Source organism: Pristiophorus japonicus, chromosome 7 (assembly GCF_044704955.1).
Source record: "Pristiophorus japonicus isolate sPriJap1 chromosome 7, sPriJap1.hap1, whole genome shotgun sequence".
Classification (NCBI taxonomy): Eukaryota; Metazoa; Chordata; class Chondrichthyes; family Pristiophoridae; genus Pristiophorus; species Pristiophorus japonicus.
The window spans coordinates 212267719-212288289 of NC_091983.1; the positions used below are offsets into that span (position 1 = coordinate 212267719).

General features: G+C 45.1%; 1 protein-coding gene across 1 annotated transcript in view; it reads right to left on the bottom strand.

Annotated features, from left to right (window-relative positions):
* Nucleotides 1–4109: 4109 nt before the first annotated feature.
* Nucleotides 4110–20571, bottom strand: part of mrps5 (mitochondrial ribosomal protein S5) — a 195906-nt gene continuing 179444 nt past the window's right edge. The window contains exons 7-11 of the mRNA XM_070884570.1: nucleotides 18933–18979; nucleotides 17266–17323; nucleotides 8071–8133; nucleotides 6965–7101; nucleotides 4110–4635 (exon numbers count right to left, since the gene is read on the bottom strand). Of these exons, the coding sequence (XP_070740671.1) occupies nucleotides 4411–4635; nucleotides 6965–7101; nucleotides 8071–8133; nucleotides 17266–17323; nucleotides 18933–18979 (530 nt within the window). The 3' untranslated portion in view covers nucleotides 4110–4410. The remainder of the gene's footprint in view (nucleotides 4636–6964; nucleotides 7102–8070; nucleotides 8134–17265; nucleotides 17324–18932; nucleotides 18980–20571) is intronic.

Genomic DNA, 20571 nt, shown 5'->3' on the forward strand with positions numbered 1-20571 from the left:
TCCTCTGGCTGGGGAGTCCAGAACCAGGGGTCACAGTCTCAGAATAAGGGGTTGGCCATTTAGGACTGAGATGAGGAGAAATTTCTTCACTCAGAGGGTGGTGAATCTTTGGATGAAATTCAGCTACGTATGATGGGTGAGGATCATTAGTGAAGTTAGTTTGGTCAACTTCTGACGAAATTGCTCATGATATAGCACCAATTAACAGTCTGACTCAGAGAAGCTTTAAGAATATAAAAGTTAGGGATGAGAAAATACCATGTGCCCATTGAAGTTCATCCTCTAGTCAAGTACATTAACTCATTGTGCCATCTAATTATATTTTGAATAACCCCAATGTTTTGGCCCAATGATATATTGTCCCAAACATTTATCACGGACTAACTAGATTTCTCCTGATATCTGTTCTAAATTTACTTTCAATTCATGCCTTGAGATCCTTCTATCTTAGGAGTCTCGAACCAGAGGTCAGTCTCAGAATAAGGGGTCGGGCATTTAGGACTGAGATGAGGACAATTTTTGGAATTCTTTACCCCAGGGGGCAGTGGAGGCTCAGTCTTTGAGTATATTCAAGACGGAGATCGATAGATTTTTGGATATTAAGGGAATCAAGGTATATGGGGATAGTGCAGGAAAGTGGAGTTGAGGTCGAAGATCAGCCATGATCTCACTGAATGGCGGAGCAGGCTCGAGGGGCCGAAAGGCCTACGCCTGCTCCTAATTCTTATGTAATTTACCATTAGGGGCTCAAAGCCTGTTTTAGGTGGCCACCCCAGACGCCTGATAAATGGTCGGACCCAATTTTGGATTTTTCCTTGTAAAAGGTGCAAAACGAGAACCAGGGGCCTGATCTGAAATGAAACATACAACTTGTGAAAATGACTGCAATTCTGGAAACTCTCAGTGCAAGCTGAATTTGTGTCAGTATTTTTTTAAGAGATTAGTTCAGCACACAGACTGGTAATAGAAACTCGACAAATTGGAGGTCTGGCATCCATTTAGCTGTGAGGCCCTTTGCACTGCTCGTCATGAAACAATGGGAGATTACACTACAAGCAGTAATAGATTCTGATGTATGTACAAGGAATGTCAATTCCTAGTGGTCCTGCAGATCGCAGACTAGAATTATTATAATTTAGCCAGTCTAGTCCCCAAAATGTGAAACAATTTTTGCAAAGTGGCCAAGATGGGTTGCGTTGCCTTGCTACATTACATTTGCAAGATGGTTTGAGTTTTAGATCCCAGTATGTATTATGTAAGAAGTTGCCGAATGCTGTCATGTCGCTGAACTCTGCAATTTGAGGTCATTCATGTATGCTGCCTACATTTTTACTCGTAGGGTCAGAGTATTAGGACTGAATTACAAAATCTTATTTTAATGCTCTTTGGATCAGAGAACCAGCCTGGACTCTGGAAAGAGGGTCGGTAACCAGAGGACACAGACTGAAGGTATTTGACAAAAGAAGTAGAGGACAGATGAGGAAAATTTCTTTTTTTACGCAGGGAGTTGTTATGATCTGGAATGTGCTCCCTGAAAGGATGGTGGAAGCAGTTTCAATAACTTTCAAAAGGGAGCTGGATGCGTACTTGCAAAGGAAACATTTTCAAGACTGTGGGGGGGGTGGGGAGTGGTATTAATTGGACAGCTCTTACAAAGGGTCCTCCTTCTATGCTGTAAGATTCTAGGGGGCCGAAATTCAGGCCCGCCAGAAAGCTGGCGCACCTACCTTTTTCTAGATGTATTTACCGCTGGGTCCACGAGGCGGACTCTTGATCCATTTCCACCTCTTTGGCAATTTTTTTGGAGCAGACCAGAAGTCGGTCATAATGGAGGCGTAAGTGCGGCGGTAAGTGCTGGTGAGGGGCAGATGCGGGGGCGGGGGGGGAGTCTCCACCGCTGAGGGTGGTGACGTCAGTGCGCGTGTGTGTCACCGCGTCTCTCTCTCCTCATTAAAAGGGGAGAGAAGCAGTGATTTTTTTAGGTTCGGCCACTGGACCACCGGGGAGGGTTTCGGCCGGGTCAAGAAGGGGTGCCAATTATGGTCCCTGTTGGCGGCCCGGCCGAACCCGGGACCATAACTGTCCGGCCGATCCGGAAGTCGGCCGGCAAAAAAAAAAACATGGCGGTCACGGCAGTGCGCCCTTCCCTCAAAGAGCCGCCATGGTGCCGTGGCTCACACACAGAATACAAGGTGCATCGACAGAAAAAGCTGTCGGGGGCACCCCACGCGGCGGATCATGGATTTTTTCAGATATATTCTGCGCGGAGTGGGATGGAGGTATGGGAGATCGGTGGTGCGTGCTTTGCTGACGTGCTTGGGGCGGTCGGCAGCAGCGGGGCAGGAGTGGGGACCGCCCGAAAAATCCCCGCCGTGAAATTGGGTCATGGCGGTCAATCGACTGCAATGTGGCTGCCACCCAATTCCGCTGCATAACGGCGCTAATGGGCCTTATCTGGACCCTGAATTTCGGTCCCTATGATTCTATGGTCAGCAGAAGTCTTGGATTATTCATTACACAGTAAGTGAATTGGAGCATGAAGATTAATTTCATTCTAACAGAGATTTATTGCAAGGAGGCTAACATTTGATAATGTGAGAAGTTTTAGTGTTTAACCTTACGATACTTGTGGTTGTGGGGTGATTACAGCTTTAAATGCAAACACCCGGCGTGCTCTCCCCCTTCCAGATAAGAGAGATGGGGTCCTGCATTCGGGTCAACACCGCCTCCAGTGTGCCAGTGCAACCTTCGGTCGCCCGAGGAAGAGAATGTTTGAAAACCAGGGCCTCAAATCTGGCACCAAACTTATGGTCTACAGGGCTGTAGTGATACCCGCCCTCCTGTATGGCTCAGAGATGTGGACCATATACGGTAGACACATCAAAGCGCTGGAGAAGTACCATCAACGTTGCCTCTGCAAGATCCTGAAAATCCACTGGAAGGATAGACACACCAACGTTAGCGTCCTCGATCAGGCCAACATCCCCAGCATCCAAGCACTGATCCCACTCGACCAACTCCTTTGGGCGGGCCACATCGTCCGCACGCCCGACACGAGACTCTCAAAGCAAGCGTCTACTCGGAACTCCTACATGGCAAGCGAACCTCAGGTGGGCAGAGGAAATGCTTCAAAGATACCCTGAGAGCCTCCTTGATAAAGTGCAACATCCTCACCGGCATCTGGGAATCCCTGGTCCAAGACCACATAAGTGAGGAAGAGCATCCGGGAGGTTTTTGAGCACCTCGAGTCTGGTCGCCGAGAGCATGCAGAAATCAAGCGCAGACAACGGAAGGCAAATCAGATTCCCCACCCACCCCTTCCTTCCTTCAACCACTGTCTGCCCCCACCTGTGACACAGACTGTATTCCTGTATTGGACTGTTCAGACATCTGAGAACTCACTTTTAAATTGGAAGCAAGTCTTCCTCGATTCCGAGGGACTGCCTATGATGATGAAATGCAAACTGAAAGCTGTTAAACATTTTAACAAACACTTTATACAAATATATTTTGTTAGCGTTTTAATTAAAACAATTACAACATTTCATTTAACACTGGGTAATCTTCCATTCACCCACATCATTCATCCCTTAATGTTTACATATTGCTGAAATGTTGGTTATAGAAGCAGTATTAGTCATTTGTGATTCTGCTAAAAGCATACGCTGCATAAAATTGATAAAAAATGAATAAAATGCACCGGTGGCTGCTGAGCAGGGCAATTATGAGCTATACATAATGGATCTCTACAGACCAGCATGTAAGCACTCTTAAAATAGAATCTGGCATTAGTCAGCAAGTGGCAGTTAAAATGTAGGCACTGCAGCATCATATCTATTCTGTCTCAAGTCTATCCCTTTTGCTGCTTTCTCCTATATTATCTAGAGCCAATACAAAGTTCAGCATTAAGTGCCATTGAGCATGAACTGAGAATTCTCCCTTAAACTGTATGCAAACTTTGATCTTTGGAAGTGGACACGGTGAAGTATAATTTTGATGATATTCGGAATGCTGGTGCAATTGCCTAACTCCCTTCTCCCACGACAGCTGTATCAGATATCAGAAAATTAACTTTGAGTTAATATTAGCAAAGTCAGCACTCTGTGAAATTAAATACAATGAATTTTATTTGCTTTATGGTGAAAGACAACATTGTGTGTAACATACGCTTGCAATGCTGCACTCTTGCAGATAAAGAAATCACGGCACCATGGAAAATTAATTTAATTGGTAAATCTTTTCACCCATAAACCACAATCAGGGCAGAAGACGTCAAACACAGGTCATCCTTCTATGCTGTGGCATGCTCTGTGGAAAGCTTTTGAATTCGCAGCAGGGATCTCCAGCTTTCTTTACAAATTGAGTAAGTAAAACTGTCTCACCAGCCCCTCATCGTCAAGTCCCAGCTGGTCACCATATTGTACGCTTGACATTTGCCCAGACGGACCGTTTCATACCCTGCGCTGCTTTCACTTCGCTCCAATCCAGCTTGGTGTCGGGAATTTCATCTTCGGGTTCGGGCACCTTCCTGACTGCTCCGCGTGGGGAGGCCACAATCAGAGGCAAAGGCCCACGCTCACTTCGAAACTCGACTACATGTAACCCCTTCTTGTCAGCTAAGTCGCTGTGAGTCTCCTGTGAGATTGTAGCAATAAAAAATAAACAGCATTTGACATTTTGATCATACAACCTACCGCCACTTTTTTAAGCTAAGTTATGGGCTCAATTTCCCCCGGTGATTTGCACTGTTTTTTTGGAGCAGTCTGCTCTTTTTGGCCTAAGTTGAAAATCCACAGCTTCCCCAATCAATTTGCATCAGTGTAATTCAGTTAGTTACGATTTTTTTAGGTCAGTTTTTTTTTCAGCCAAAGGTGGTGTAACCAGACACCTACACCAATTCTGGCCATTTAGGGAAGTTTGGCCAGTTGAGAGTTACTCCAGTTGTGCTTAGGCCAGTGTATGTGGCCTCTGCTGAAAAACCTTCCGGAGAGTTAAGGAAATCAGCGCAGGTAAGGAAATTGGTGCAGCAGATGCCTGGACACATTGAAAGAATTGAAAAACACAAAGCGGCAACTTGCATAGAAACATAGAAAATAGGTGCAGGAGTTGGTCATTCGGCCCTTCGAGCCTACACCACCATTCAATATGATGATGGCTGATCATGCAACTTCAGTACCCCATTCCTGCTTTCTCTCCACACCCTTTGATCCCTTTAGCCGTAAGGGCCACATCTAACTCCCTTTTGAAAATATCCAATGAACTGGCCTCAACAACTTTCAAACCCGCCCGAAGGCTGTCCGTTCCCATTCTCGGACACACGGTTCACACACATACAGTCCGGTCCCATTTTCGGTCCCCGGTTCACGCACAGAGAGGGGAGAGAGCGAGATAAAAAAAAGAGAATGGGGACCGAGAACGGGACCGGACCGGGAGAATGGGGACCGAGAATGGGACCGGACCGGGAGAATGGGGACCGAGAATGGGACCGGACCGGCAAGCCCTTCGGGCGGGGTTGAAGGTCAGTTGCTGCTATGTGTTTTTCAATTATTTTAATGTGTTGGGAGCTGGCTGTATGCTTCACTTTACAGCCTCAGCTCGCATTGGTGTCCCTGGTTACCATGGCAGCCCGATCTTTTTGGCGCAGATCAAGGCTCCACCCCCAAAATTAAAGGTCGGATTATGCCATGCCAAAATGAGGAAATCCAATGGGGAAACTTAGAATTTTTATTTTGGGCATACTTAGGCCCCCAATAAATAGGGCGTAACTCTTCAAGTACGGCAAAAAAATGCTTTGGGGAAAATTGAGCCCATAGTAGCTAAAAATGTTGTTGTGACTTCTTTACCTCAAAGATACAGGAATAACAAACAGTGTACATCTTATACATATTTAGATATAACAATTACTAGCAATGGGATAACAGGATTTATAAGGAAGTTGCAGAGAGTAGGAAGAAGTAGATTAAAGAGCTGGCCAGGAGACTGATAAAAACTCTCCATGGATCATTCCTGCACTCAAGTCTGCTAAGTAAGTGTCTCAAACTGTTTTGAAACAAGTATCCAGGGACACATGAAAGGAGATCCCTACAAAGCATTGTCATGATGAGTCATGGAGAATGCTCAATCCTATATCCCCTTTCCTGTGATGTGCTTGCCTGTCTATTTTTTAAACCTACACCCCTCTTCCCACCCACAGCTGCCAGCTGAAGAGAGGTGTTAGTCAGGCCTGGCAGCAGGTCACCTCTCTCTTAGCCGCACGAGTACATTGATGCCCATAATGGGAGAAAAGGGATCAACAAAAATGAAATCTGCTGTTTAAAAAAAAAAATATTTAACAAAGAAGGAAAAGCTGTTTATGATGAAATTAATGTTTTTTTCTATTTACTTCCCCTTCACTTTTCCTTCCTCTGCTGAGTGGACGGATGCGCACTGGAGGACGGTTTACAGGCACCAGTTACCCTCTGGCACACTGCCCAAGTGGCCATTCTTCACGTGTGAGCCGAGGCAGTGATTGGTCAGCAGACTATGATGATGATGATGATGATATCATCACTGGGGACGGCAGCAGGGACCACCACAGCTGATTCTGATCTCCCCTCGCCCAATGTCCACACCTGTCCTTTCCACGAGAGGTTGCTGAAGAGCATTCAGGAGCAGGAGCCCCGGCTGATCTCCCCTTCCACAGTCCAGGGCTAAAGAGACCAACTATCGAACCCCTACCGTTGTGCCAGCCAGGATCAGCTACCTCAGGGCTGGTCGGTATGGCTCAATTGCAAACTGACTAGCAAATGAGTTACAGAGCAACTAAAAAATGATCAGATTTAATATGTAAATTTACATTAATAAACAATTTGAAGCCTGGTTGACAGTTATCCAGATTAGTTTGATGTCATTCATTAAATTTATCTGATTCAGCCAAGCTGAAAACAGACCAATAGCATCCATGTGTTTTTAGATCCAGCTTTACCTGCTTTGATAATCCTTGGAAAAGGGCTCTAGTAATATTCAATAGATTTGTTGATCCAGAAACCTTCGCATACATGTCCTTAATTCCAATTAATTTGCATATTGTAATGATAGCTCGATGACAATGTAGTCCATACCCTGAGGCACAAAAAAAAATAGTATGTTTAAAAACACAGTACATATGTGGACTTGAAGTGCTGAAACTAAAGAGACAAGGATTAATTTAGTGGTGTGTTGCATCCAAAGACTTCAAAAAAGTGTTAAAAACTGTCTTTAAACATTCAGCAAAGCCTCCTTACGATTTGATCTTGGACAAGAGATCAAACCATTCATTGAAATATTGATGTATATTACAACTCATCGTGCATGTTAATAAATATTAATGGGCTAAAATAAAATACTGTCTTGTTATTAAGCAAGTAAAATTAAACCATTCAGAAAAGTACACGACTATGATAAGATATTGCTATTAAATACATTTCTATACCAGTGATGTTGGGCAAATGGGTTTGCAACAATGCCTTTGACCAGGGTTGAGTGCTGTAGGCAGGATGGAAACCAGACTGAAGAGATTTTCACATGGAATAGTGACTGTGGTGTTGGTGTGTTCAAGAACCTTCGAGAGGAATGAGATGTTTGATGGTAATTTGAGAGGACAGAGCTGCTGAGAGTGGATGCTTTGAGGCAGGGCGTTGATGACAGGGTTTTGAAGGGCAGATAAATGGTTGTGAAAAGGAGCTGTTAATCATGCCAACAAGCAGTTAAAAAATCAGAGCCATGTTACATATTTCACACACACATATCTTCAATTCTTGTTCTGGTATAAGGATTAATAAAGGAGTTTACTCGCAACATTTGAAAGATACTTTCCGTTTTTGGACTTTGACCAAAAATTACTTCAATGCTTAATTTATTGTGCCAAAATCCTCTTTACTGAAGTGGTAGAATTGGATTCCCCTCTCTGTGATCCAAATGGGCACTTTAATTAATTAGTGCAATGCGCTTAATTATGCACATCAACTCTCGTACGTTAGTCTTAGAAACATAGACATAGAAAATAGCTGCAGGAGTAGGCCATTCGGCCCTTCGAGCCTGCATCGCCATTACCGTAGTTCTGCTTCTTCATTTTGATCGTTGTTCGTTTGAACTTCGATGTTATATCCTGATAAACTGTATTAAGACAAAATACAATGTAGTTGGTATATACACATAACAATAATGCTGTTTATTTTAATCTGCTTTATTTCTTGGTAAACACAATACTGAAATGCATAGTGATTAAAAAAAAAATCAGCAATCAGAATTTGAGATCAAAATAGAAAATGCTGGAAGCACACAGTTGCTCTATCAGCATCTGAAAAGAGAAGATTGGTTAATTGGGAGACAGTTCGAGTTAGAAACATAGAAACATAGATAATAGATGTAGGAGTAGGCCATTTGGCCCTTCGAGCCTGCACCACCATTCAATGAGTTCATGGCTGAACATGCAACTTCAGGACCCCATTCCTGCTTTCTTACCAAACCCCTAAACGTTGGGATGGCCCGCACAGTGATCGAATCTGCGATCTTGACGTTATTAGTACAACGCTGTAACCAACGGAGCTAACCGGTTCTATCAAAATGTCAACATATCTCCTCTTTCCAGATGCTGAGGGACATGCTGACACCTCCAGCATTTTCTGTTTTTAGACGACACACATCGCTATTGCGTTCTAGTTTTTTTGTGTAGAACGCATTTCTACTTTTAATGTTAACATCAAATGCTTCCAGGTAAAGCACAGATTAGATACATGGTAAAGATTTCTTTACTCTGCTTTAATCCCGAACTTCAAAGACTCCCCCGTTCTTAATCAGAGAGGCATTTTCGCTACCCATATGAATTACTTTCAGTGAGGCTGTCAATAAAGCCACAGTGTTTTTATTTTGCTGCAGACAGGTTTCAGTTGTTAAAATACGCCTCCCAATTCACACACTGGGAGTGCATGTCAAGGCAAAAGAGGGAGAGAATTGGCCCCAGTATGTCCTTGCATTCTGGGAAACGAAGACAAACTTAAACTTGGTCAAGTTCTGTAAGTTTAATGGGAACCTTCACAGCATATATTTAAGGCAGAGAGAGAGAGACAGATATTTGAGCGATAAGGGGTTATGGGGAGCGGGCAGGGAAGTGGAGCTGAATCCATGATCGGATCAGCCAGGATCTTACTGAATGGTGGAGCAGGCTCGAGGAGCCAAATGGCCTACTCTTGCTGCTATTTCTTATGTTCTTAGAACTTCTCAGTTGATGCAGATTAAAAATGTATACCTTACTGGGGAAGAAATGGAGGAAGATGGAAGAATGGAAACAGAAACAAAGTCACAAGTGAAGGTTCCATCAACAGCTAAATTAGTGCAAACAAAAATGGAGCTAGCTGCATTAATTATGTAAAAACTTACTGATTTATTGGTTTAAAAAAAACTAATTCCTCAATTGTATTCTTTGTACTCTCAATCTCACCTGAAGGTGGTGATTCCGTGGCCCGTGGTAGTCTTCCTGTATTTTGCCCACTTATTGGGCCCAAGTTTCCACATGCTACAAAACGGGCGCCCCTCCGAGCTGGGCGGCCGTTTTTTGGGCCGAAAAAAAAACGCGCGATTCTGGAGCGCCCTGCAGCTCCATGTCTGTTTGGCGCGGCGCCCAGGGGGGCGGAGCCTACCACTCGCGCCGATTTTGTAAGTGGGAGGGGGCGGGTACCATTTAAATTAGTTTTTTTCCTGCCGGCAACGCTGCGCGTGCGCGTTGGAGCATTCGCGCACGCGTAGTGTGAAGGAAACATTGGCACTCGGCCATTTTTGTAGTTTTTTGTAGCCGTTTAATTTTTGAACATTTTTTAATAAAAGCACATTTCCCTTCCATGATCAGCACTGAGGCTTCTTGCAGCAGTGAGAAGGTGCAGGAAGCCTCAGAAAGTTGAGGCAGTCGTTTCCCGACGGCCTCCCCCCCTGCCGTCAGGAAATGGCTGCTGAACTTGAGGCTTCCTGCAGCCTTCTCACTGTCTCCTTCCCCCCCCCCGCCCGCCGTCTGAAATAGCTTCCTCCCCTCCGCTGCATTCGGTCGGGCCCGCACTCCCTCCCTCCCCCCACCCCGCCCGCCGTCTGAAACGGCTTCCTCCTCCCCCACTGCCGTCGGGAACGAACGGCTGCCTCAACTTGTGAGGCTTCCTGCAGCATTCTCTCTGGCTGAAGCACTTTCACACAGGTAGGAAGATGGTTTATTTAAATCTTTTCTTTGCTTATAAATGTTTATTCAGGTTGGATTTATTTGTATAATATTTGTATAAGTATAAATAAGGATGTATTATAGAATTTAATGACTTCCCTTCCCCCCGCCCCCCCCCCCCACCTCGTTCTGGACGCCTAATTTGTAACCTGCGGCTGATTTTTTAATGTATAGAACAGGTTTTTTCAGTTCTACAAAAATCTTCACTTGCTCCATTCTAACTTAGTTTGGAGTACGTTTTCACTGTGGAAACTTTCAAATCAGGCGTCAGTGGCCGGACACGCCCCCTTTTGAAGAAAAAATTCTGTTCCAAAGTGAAACTGTTCTAACTGACTAGAACTGCAGAAAAAAAATGTTGAGAATTGCGATTTCTAAGATAGTCCGTTCTCCACCAGTTGCTCCTAAAAATCAGGTGCAAATCATGTGGAAACTTGGGCCCAATAAGCTGGATGTGGAGGTTGAGTAAGAGTATCAGCTTGTGACCGACAGTCAAACAGGGCAGTTTGACAAGGTCGCTAAACGCTCCCTTTAAAGATACACCGTCTGCTTCACTAGCCTGCTGTGTTTGACATATGCCCTGCTGTTTACAAACCATTTGTAGCACAGAATAAAAATCCAGCTGAGCTTTTATGTAATTTTCTCCATAGCAAACGTGAGTAGATTTCACAAGATGGATATTTACTGTTTCAAGTGGGGACAGACACAGGGGCCGAAATTACCCCCCCCGCCCCGCCGCCAAGAACACAACGCACCCAACGTGTTTTGACTGTTTTCACCGCCGCGGTAGATGTGGTGGCCTCTTGTGCGAGCGATCCGGAAGTCGGTCATAATGGGCGCGGAAGTGCGGCAAATAGAGATGTGGAAGTGGTGGGCGGGCGGAATGTCCGCCGCTGTCATTCATCAGCGTAGCGCTGATGACGTCATCACGCTGGTGCGTCACCACGTCTCTCCCATTTATGTAAAGGGGAGGGCTGCTGTGAGCTCTGCGATTCTTTAAGTTGGGTCCACCGGGCCACCAGGGAGGGTTTCGGCCGGGCCAGTGGCCTGGCACCCCTGCCTGTTGGCGGCCCGGCCGAACCCGGGGGCATAATTGTCGGCCCGACATGACAGTCGGCCGACAAAAAAAAAAAGGTGCCAGCTGCGGCAGTCAGTCCTCCCCTTTAATGGCAGCTGCACCGCCATTTTACATGCACTGCAAGCACAGTGCACCGACAGAAAAAGCTGTCGGTGGCACCGAGCGGCAGGAGCAAGATTTCCAGCACGGAACTTTGCGTTCGTGGGGGCACATTGGCGGTGCACTCTCTGATGACGCACTTAGGATCGGAAGCAGCGGAGCGATAGTGGGGGGGGAGCGGGATAAAGCAGGAGGGCAATTTTCAAAATTGCGGTCATTCCACGAAGAATTGGCACCCATTCCACTCCGCTGTGTGGCCGCTGATTTCCGGCAGTAACAGGCCTTAAGAGAAGGGGTAATTTTGGCCCCATAGTGTTTAAAATCAGCAAGAACTGCTGGAAGGGTCTTCTGCATTCTTTGAATGACAGGCATCCTTCACACACTATACGAGTGTAGTCTGGGTTGATAAGATCATATTGCAGATAGGCAGTGCCACACATGGTCTCACACAATAATTACGGATAAGCAAGGCCATTCAGCCCATCTTAGTTTATCCATTCAGAAAGACCCGAAAGACCACATAAGAACATAAGAACATAAGAATTAGGAACAGGAATAGGCCATTTGGCCCCTCGAGCCTGCTCCGCCATTCAAAAATATCATGGCTGATCTGGCCGTGGACTCAGTTCCACTTACCCGCCCGCTCCCCGTAACCCTTAATTCCCTTATTGGTTAAAAATCTATCGATCTGTGATTTGAATACATTCAATGAGCTAGTCTAAACTGCTTCCTTGGGCAGAGAATTCCACAGATTCACAACCCTCTGGGAGAAGAAATTCCTTCTCAACTCGGTTTTAAATTGGCTCCCCCGTATTTTGAGGCTGTGCCCCCTAGTTCTAGTCTCCCCGACCAGTGGAAACAACCTCTCTGCCTCTATCTTGTCTATCCCTTTCATTATTTTAAATGTTTCTATAAGATCATCCCTCATCCTTCTGAACTCCAACGAGTAAAGACCCAGTCTACTCAATCTATCATCATAAGGTAACCCCCTCATCTCTTGAATCAGCCTAGTGAATCATCTCTGTATCCCCTCCAAGGCTAGTATATCCTTCCTTAAGTAAGGTGACCAAAACTGCACGCAGTACTCCAGGTGCGGCCTCACCAATACCCTATACAGTTGCAGCAGGACCTCCCTGCTTTTGTACTCCATCCCTCTCGCAATGAAGGCCAACATTCCATTCGCCTTCCTGATTACCTGCTGCACCTGCAAACTAACTTTTTGGGATTCATGCACAAGGACCCCCAGGTCCCTCTGCACCACTCATCGCAGCATCCAATATTTTCGTAAACGATTCTCAGTTTTCACCACCACTATTCTATCCCGAAGTCCATTCCATGTAACGATCATTTCTAGTGTGTGAAAGAACTCTATCAGTCCCAAACTTGCCTTTCACTCAGCTGAGCTTGTTTCCCTTTGTTCCACTCTTGCAATTTAATTTAAAGTAATTTTACAGATTTACTTTTTCCTTACTGTGGGTAATATCACTGCGCACAAAAGGTAGGTGTGACTCTGTGTCTGCACCTCATGCTCACTGTGATCTCCTAGAGCTTGTTTTGATCGCCTTCTAGGTCAGAGGGAATTTTCAAGATGTTTCACCCTTAACTTAGCCTAGGGTTTTTCTCTCCGAGGCAATTACCTGACTATAAGTGGGGGAGGGTGCACTGGAAGTCATGATGCTGAGTTGTGCTGCGACTGCTTCGGACAGCTGGCGATCTAGCTGGTCTTCGTCTGTTTCTATTTTTGTATGTTTACTATCTTGTATACCTCCTATTCCTGTGTTTATTTTAAAGCTCAAGGACTCCTTATTTAAGGGGGGGATATACTTGCATTGGAGGCAGTTCAGAGAAGGTTCACGAGGTTGATTCCTGAGATGAAAGGGTTGTCTTATGAAGAAAGTTTGAGTCTATACTTATTGAAGTTTAGGAGAATGAGAGGTGATCTTACATAGAAACATAGAAAATAGGTGCAGGAGTAGGCCATTCGGCCCTTCGAGCCTGCACCGCCATTCAATGAGTTCATGGCTGAACATGCAACTTCAGTACCCCATTCCTGCTTTCTCACCATACCCCTTGATCCCCCTAGTAGAAAGGACTTCATCTAACTCCTTTTTGAATATATTTAGTGACTTGGCATCAACAACTTTCTGTGGTAGAGAATTCCACAGGTTCACCACTCTCTGGGTGAAGAAGTTTCTCCTCATCTCGGTCCTAAATGGCTTACTCCTTATCCTTAGACTGTGACCCCTGGTTCTGGACTTCCCCAACATTGGGAACATTCTTCCTGCATCTAACCTGTCTAAACCCATCAGAATTTTAAACGTTTCTATGAGGTCCCCTCTCATTCTTCTGAACTCCAGTGAATACAAGCCCAGTTGATCCAGTCTTTCTTGATATGTCAGTCCCACCATCCCGGGAATCAGTCTGGTGAACCTTCGCTGCACTCCCTCAATAGCAAGAATGTCCTTCCTCAGGTTAGGAGACCAAAACTGTACACAATACTCCAGGTGTGGCCTCACCAAGGCCCTGTACAACTGTAGCAACACCTCCCTGCCCCTGTACTCAAATCCCCTCGCTATGAAGGCCAACATTCCATTTGCTTTCTTAACTGCCTGCTGTACCTGCATGCCAACCTTCAATGACTGATGTACCATGACACCCAGGTCTCGTTGCACCTCCCCTTTTCCTAATCTGTCACCATTCAGATAATAGTCTGTCTCTCTGTTTTTACCACCAAAGTGGATAACCTCACATTTATCCACATTATACTTCATCTGCCATGCATTTGCCCACTCACCTAACCTATCCAAGTCACTCTGCAGCCTCATAGCATCCTCCTCACAGCTCACACTGCCACCCAACTTAGTGTCATCTGCAAATTTGGAGATACTACATTTAATCCCCTCGTCTAAATCATTAATGTACAGTGTAAACAGCTGGGGCCCCAGCACAGAACCTTGCGGTACCCCACTAGTCACTGCCTGCCATTCTGAAAAGTACCCATTTACTCCTACTCTTTGCTTCCTGTCTGACAACCAGTTCTCAATCCATGTCAGCACACTACCCACAATCCCATGTGCTTTAACTTTGCACATTAATCTCTTGTGTGGGACCTTGTCGAAAGCCTTCTGAAAGTCCAAATATACCACATCAACTGGTTCTCCCTTGGCCACTCTACTGGAAACATCTTATTGAAATGTTTAAGATTCTAAGGGGGCTTGACAGGATAGATGCTGTAAGGGATATAGAGTTGTAGCAGGCAAAGAGCAGACAGATAGGCGGTCACAACACAATGCAGGTAGTGAACTAATCAGTATTAGGAGGGTCTGAGGAATCGGATTATAATTGTCTATTGTATGTAACACTTGCTTATTTACGTAAAGCACACTTTTAACGAATTGAGCCTGATGGTTAATGAACCATCCTTAAACTTAGTTACATATAACAAGACAGTAGAGGTCAGCAGTTGCATTTACATAACAATTTTGATTAGAAGTCTCTGAGGAAGAGATAAGAAAGCCAGGATTTTGGAACAGTTACTTCAGGCATCATATAAACTAAGGCAAAGTGTACATCACTGAACAAACACAATTAACATATGATGGGAGATGGACAACTGCATGTACCACTCAGAGCCAGTCTGATAAGAGACGACAAATCAATGTAACTTCGCTGATAGCAGTAGACCTATCGATGATTTTGTAGGAGGGTAGCCCCCCTCCAAAAACTATATAAATTGTACATGAAACCTCTTGTACTTTGAAGGTGTCACGATTGAACTTTCCCTTGCATTTGCTCAAAATAAAGCCAGTTGAACTGAAGGTTTTGTTTGTTTGATTCCGTGGTAGTTATATGGAGGGTGAGGTGTCAACTTCCTATATCAGGTAGTCCGCCTCGAGGAAGAGAAGTCTTCCTATTACCCCAACAATGCAGAGAGGATGTTTCCCTTCATGGGGGAATCTAGAACTAGGGGGCATAGTTTCAGAATAAGGGTCGCCCATTAAAAACAGAGATGAGGAAGAATTTCTTCTCTCAAAGTGCCATAAATCTTTGGAATTCACTTCCCCAGAGAGCTGTGAAGGCTGAGTCATTGGATATATTTAAGGTGGAGATAGACAGATTTTTGAATGATAAGGGAGTCAAGGGTTATGGGGAGCAGGCAGGGAAGTGGAGTTGAGGCCAGGATCAGATTAGCTGTGATCTTATTGAATGGCGGAGCAGGCTAGAGGGGCCAAATGGCCAACTTCTGCTCCTATTTCTTATGTTCTTATGATTTGAATCATTACATCAACCTTGACAATAATAGTAAATCTGTGTAGTTTACTCCATATAGCAACCTTTCAGGTGCTATCAATGGGACCCCGATGGAGATAAAAAAAAACATTGAAAACATGTGCGCCACCATTCAATAAGATCATGGCTGATCATTCCCTCAGTACCCCTTTCCTGTTTTCTCTCCATACCCCTTGATCTCTTTAGCCGTAAAGGCCATATCTAACTCCCTCTTGAATATATCCAATGAACTGGCATCAACAACTCTCTGCGGCAGGGAATTCCACAGGTTAACAACTCTCTGAATGAAGACGTTTCTCCTCATCTCAGTCCTAAATAGTCTACCCCTTATCCTTAAGACTATGTCCCCTGGTTTTGGACTTCCCCAACATCGGGAACATTCTTCCTGCATCTAACCTGTACAGTCCCGTCAGAATCTTATACGTTTCTATGAGATCCCCTCTCATCCTTCTAAACTCCAGTGTATAAAGGCCCAGTTGATCCAGTCTCTCCTCATATGTCAATCCAGCCATCCCTGAAATCAGTCTGGTGAACCTTCGCTGTACTCACTCAATAGCAAGAACGTCCTTCCTCAGATTAGGAGACCAAAAACTGAACACAATATTCCAGGTAAGGCCTCACCAAGGCCCTGTACAACTGCAGTAGGACCTCCCTGCTCTATACTCAAATGCCCTAGCTATGAAGGCCACCATACCATTTGTTTTCTTCACCGCCTGCTGCACCTGCATGCCAACTTTCAATGACTGATGAACCATGACACCCAGGTCTCGTTGCACCTCCCCTTTTCCTAATCTGCCACCATTCAGATAATATTCTGCCTTCGTGTTTTTGCCCCCAAAATGGATAACCTCACATTTATCCACATTACACTGCATCTGCCAGGAAACAGCTGTGGAACAGCTGGAACGACTCAACTTCCTTTGGATTTCCTCCCAACATTTGTGTCACTGGACTGTGTTGGGTCCTTTTCGGGAAACAAATAATGACTGAAATTGCCTAAATTGCTCTTGGTAATCTAGGCCTATGCAAGTATCGGCAATGTCACCGTTCTGACTTGTGTGCTGGCAGATAAAACGATTGTTATGATGCTGGACTAACGAACGAGAGGTCCGGAGGAAAAGCAAACGGTGCAATGCTGTAAATCCTGGGGCCTATTTTGTCACTTGCTTATGTACGTAAAGCACACTTATAACGAATTGAGCCTGATGGTTAATGAACCATCCTTAACCTTAATAACATATAACAAGACAGTAGAGGTCAGCAGTTGCATATACATAACAATTTTGATTAGAAGTCTCTGAGGAAGAGATAAGAAAGCCAGGATTTTGGAACAGTTACTTCAGGCATCATATAAACTAAGGCAAAGTGCACATCACTGAACAAACACAATTAACATATGATGGGAGATGGACAATTGCATGTCTGTCTGATACCTGATAGCAGTAGATAGTGGGAGACCACGCATAGAACTATCCATCTACATTCTCATGTCAACACACAACATGTGGTTTCTCAGGACATATGCTATGTTATACTCCTACCGTTCTTAACGGGCATGGAATGGCCAGCAATGGATACTTACTGGTGTGGCTGTTGTACATCTCTATGTAGTACAAGTAGTGGATTGCCCTGTTCTTTGCCTAGAAATTAAACACAACAAGCTACTGAAATGGAACACTGAAACAGTTGGTTAAAGACAAAATATCATTATTACATTTATTAATGAGGTAAATCACGTAGCTTGTGAGGTAAAGCAGTTCAGCTCAACTCTAGTCAGGTAATACTGAGTTTGAGTCACAGGACTGCTGGTCAATCAAAACAATCTAGCTAATTAATTTTGCTCATTCTCATGCGCAGCCACTGGATGGGGGAAACAATGCACATCAGTGACTCTACATAGAGAAATGGGAAAACCAGCGGAAACTGAGTCACTGTGCCCAAGGCCCTTCTCAGGCGAGTTGGCCACAGAGCTGCATTGATGGTGTCTGTGGTACAGATCATGCTGGCTGTGCAAGCTTGTGCTCGAGATCAATGTGCACAAAATAGTTCCTCGTTGGTGGGATAATGCCAGCATTGGTTGAGGTGCAAGAACTTTCAATGCTGTTATTCTGCAGAGACTGCTGGAGCAGTGCAGAATGCGGAGGTTGAGCCTGCAGCAGCTCTTGCGTTCTGGCAGAAATGTGGAGCTGTAACCAGTGTGGTGCTGCTCTCTGTCATAGAGGATCGACAGCCTAGCCACAACTCCTCGAACACCATCACAACTGTTCCAGAGTTTATTCTGTCCCAGAGTCAAGCATATTAAAAACCAAACTACTTTTGTGCATCTATCGTGGGTCAGTAAATAAAAAAGGGCAAAAAACCCAAAAGCAGTAAAATGTGCATTTGAATTAAAGTGCTGCAGTTTGAGTACTCGGTTCTTTCAATTTGATTAATGATTTAAAGCATAATAAATTCAAAGGAGATTAGGAGAAAGCAGAGGTGAAAAACACACATAAGTAGTAAGTTAATGGAAAGTATACTTTTTTTAAAATTCACTCAGGAGGTGGGTATCGCAGGCAAGGCCAGCATCCTCAGTTGTCCCGAATGGCGTCTTTCAGTGCTGTATCTTTGTATGACTCGTAAAGCCATATCAAGGATAAGGCAACAACTTGCAGTTGTATTGTGCCTTTTATGTAGAAAAAGTCCCAAGGTGTGAAAGAGAGAAGGAACAAAATAAATGGAATGAAGGAGCAGAGGCTGAGGCGTGAGACAAGACCCAGGAGAGGTGACCCATAGCTTGGTCGGGAAACTCTAAGAGGGTTTTTTTTTATATAACAGATCCTACAGTGGCATTAATCATGAGTACTGTGGACCCCACAGAATTGTGAATTCTGTTTAAAAAACAACTCTTGGAATGGAAAGCTCCCATGGCCCCCTGCGGTTGCAAAGGTTGAGTGTATAAACATGCTGCTTCACAGTGTATTGGCTCTCCATACTCATGGTTTGCTTTCACTGGGCCAGCAGAGGATGTTGGCAGCTGAGGCGGAGCAAGAACAAAAGTACCAGTTTCATGGCTACCACTGGAAAGGGAGCAAAGATGCCCAATAATGTTGAGCGAATAAAATTTAACTTGCCAATTATTTTTTTCCTCCTCAATTATAGATAAATATGGTATTTTCTCTCATCTATGTTCAAAACTGCAGCACAGGGAGCTCCTGACCTAAGGGAAAACATATAAGGATTAAAAAAAAAACACCACAAAATTCCTACCTTTCGGAGAGCTGTTATTCTGTCAGGTGCTTTACCTAATGCAAAACCTGAACAAAATAAAACAGAGATCGTCAGTTACACCATGCTAGTTTAAGAAGGAGCAGGCACATTAAAGACTGCCCCAGTAAGACATAGGGCCCAAGTTTCGAGCCGCGCCTAGAACAGCGCAGTCCCGACCTGGACGCCCGTTTTTCGCGCCACAAAGTGCGCCTAAAAAAACCCTCCATATTCTCCACCTCCCTGCAGGTCCTCTGGCCCTCGGCGCAGCGCAGCACGAGCTGTAGGGGGCGGAGCCAGGTCCCTGCGCTGAAAACAGTGCCGGGACCTCTGCACATACGCGCTACAGTGGGCGCGCAAGTCAGTAGCTCCAGGCGCCCGAAGCACGCAGCCCCTAGCCCTGGCCGAATGGCCTCACTGGGGCTGCGTGAATAAGGCTCCTCCCATGGCCAGCTCCTGCTTCCTCCCGACCCGACTCGACTCCCGCTTCCCGCCTCCAGACTGGACCCGACACCCGCTCCCCCCCCCCCCCCCCCCCCCGACCGGACCCGACACCCGCTCCCCCCCCCCCCCCCCCCCCCCCCCATTCCCTACGCCTGATTTGTAACCTACGCCTGATTTTCTAAAGTGTAGACAAGGTTTTTTCGAGCGTATAAAAATCTTCACTTACTCCATTCTAAGTTAGTTTGGAGTAAGTTTTCACTCACAAAACTTTGAAATCAGGCGTAAGTGGCCGGACACACCCCCTTTTGAAAAAAAAATTCTGTTCCAAAGTGAAACTGTTCTAACTGACTAGAACTGGAGCAAACTAAATGACGAGAATTCCGATTTCTAAGATACTCCGTTCTGCACCAGTTGCTCCTAAAAATCAGGAGCAAATCATGTGGAAACTTGGGGCCATAGTGAGGCCTAGAGACTATAAAGGGGAGAAAATATCCCACAACCATTCGGTCCGTGCAGCAGAGCAGATCTCCAGTCGTCCTGGTTAACCCTTGCCATAGGACCAAGACCTAGCTCTGTCAAGCCCGTGTGATGGCTGGTGTGCAATGGCCACCACACGTTAAAAAAGTCCACGCACAGGCATCTTCCACCCTTCAAGATGTCGTTCGGGATTTGGAATATCAAGTCCTTCATTGAAACACCTGTGAACTCATCCCTTTTTGGCGTGGAAGCAGGTCATCTTCGTTTCGAGGGACCGCCTATGATGATGGTCAGCACATGATCAGATAACAATCCCCACTTCAAAAATAACTTACTTTACTTTAGACTAAAAGAAGCACATATCATCATCATCATCATCATCATAGGCAGTTCCTCAGAATCGAGGAAGACTTGCTTCCACTCTTAAAATGAGTCCTTAGGTGGCTGAACAGTCCAATACGAGAACCACAGTCTCTGTCACAGGTGGGACAGACAGTCGTTGAGGGAAGGGGTGGGTGGGACTGGTTTGCCGCACGCTCTTTCCACTGCCTGCGCTTGATTTCTGCATGCTAATGTAACAAAATGATATGTACATAATAGATGGCAGAAGTACATCAGTGACAATCGATTTAATTAAGGCCATGCTACCATCACCACCGTATTAAAGGAGCTGAACTTACTGCTCATATCCACTGTGTCAGTGTCCTGGACATGAGCAGAA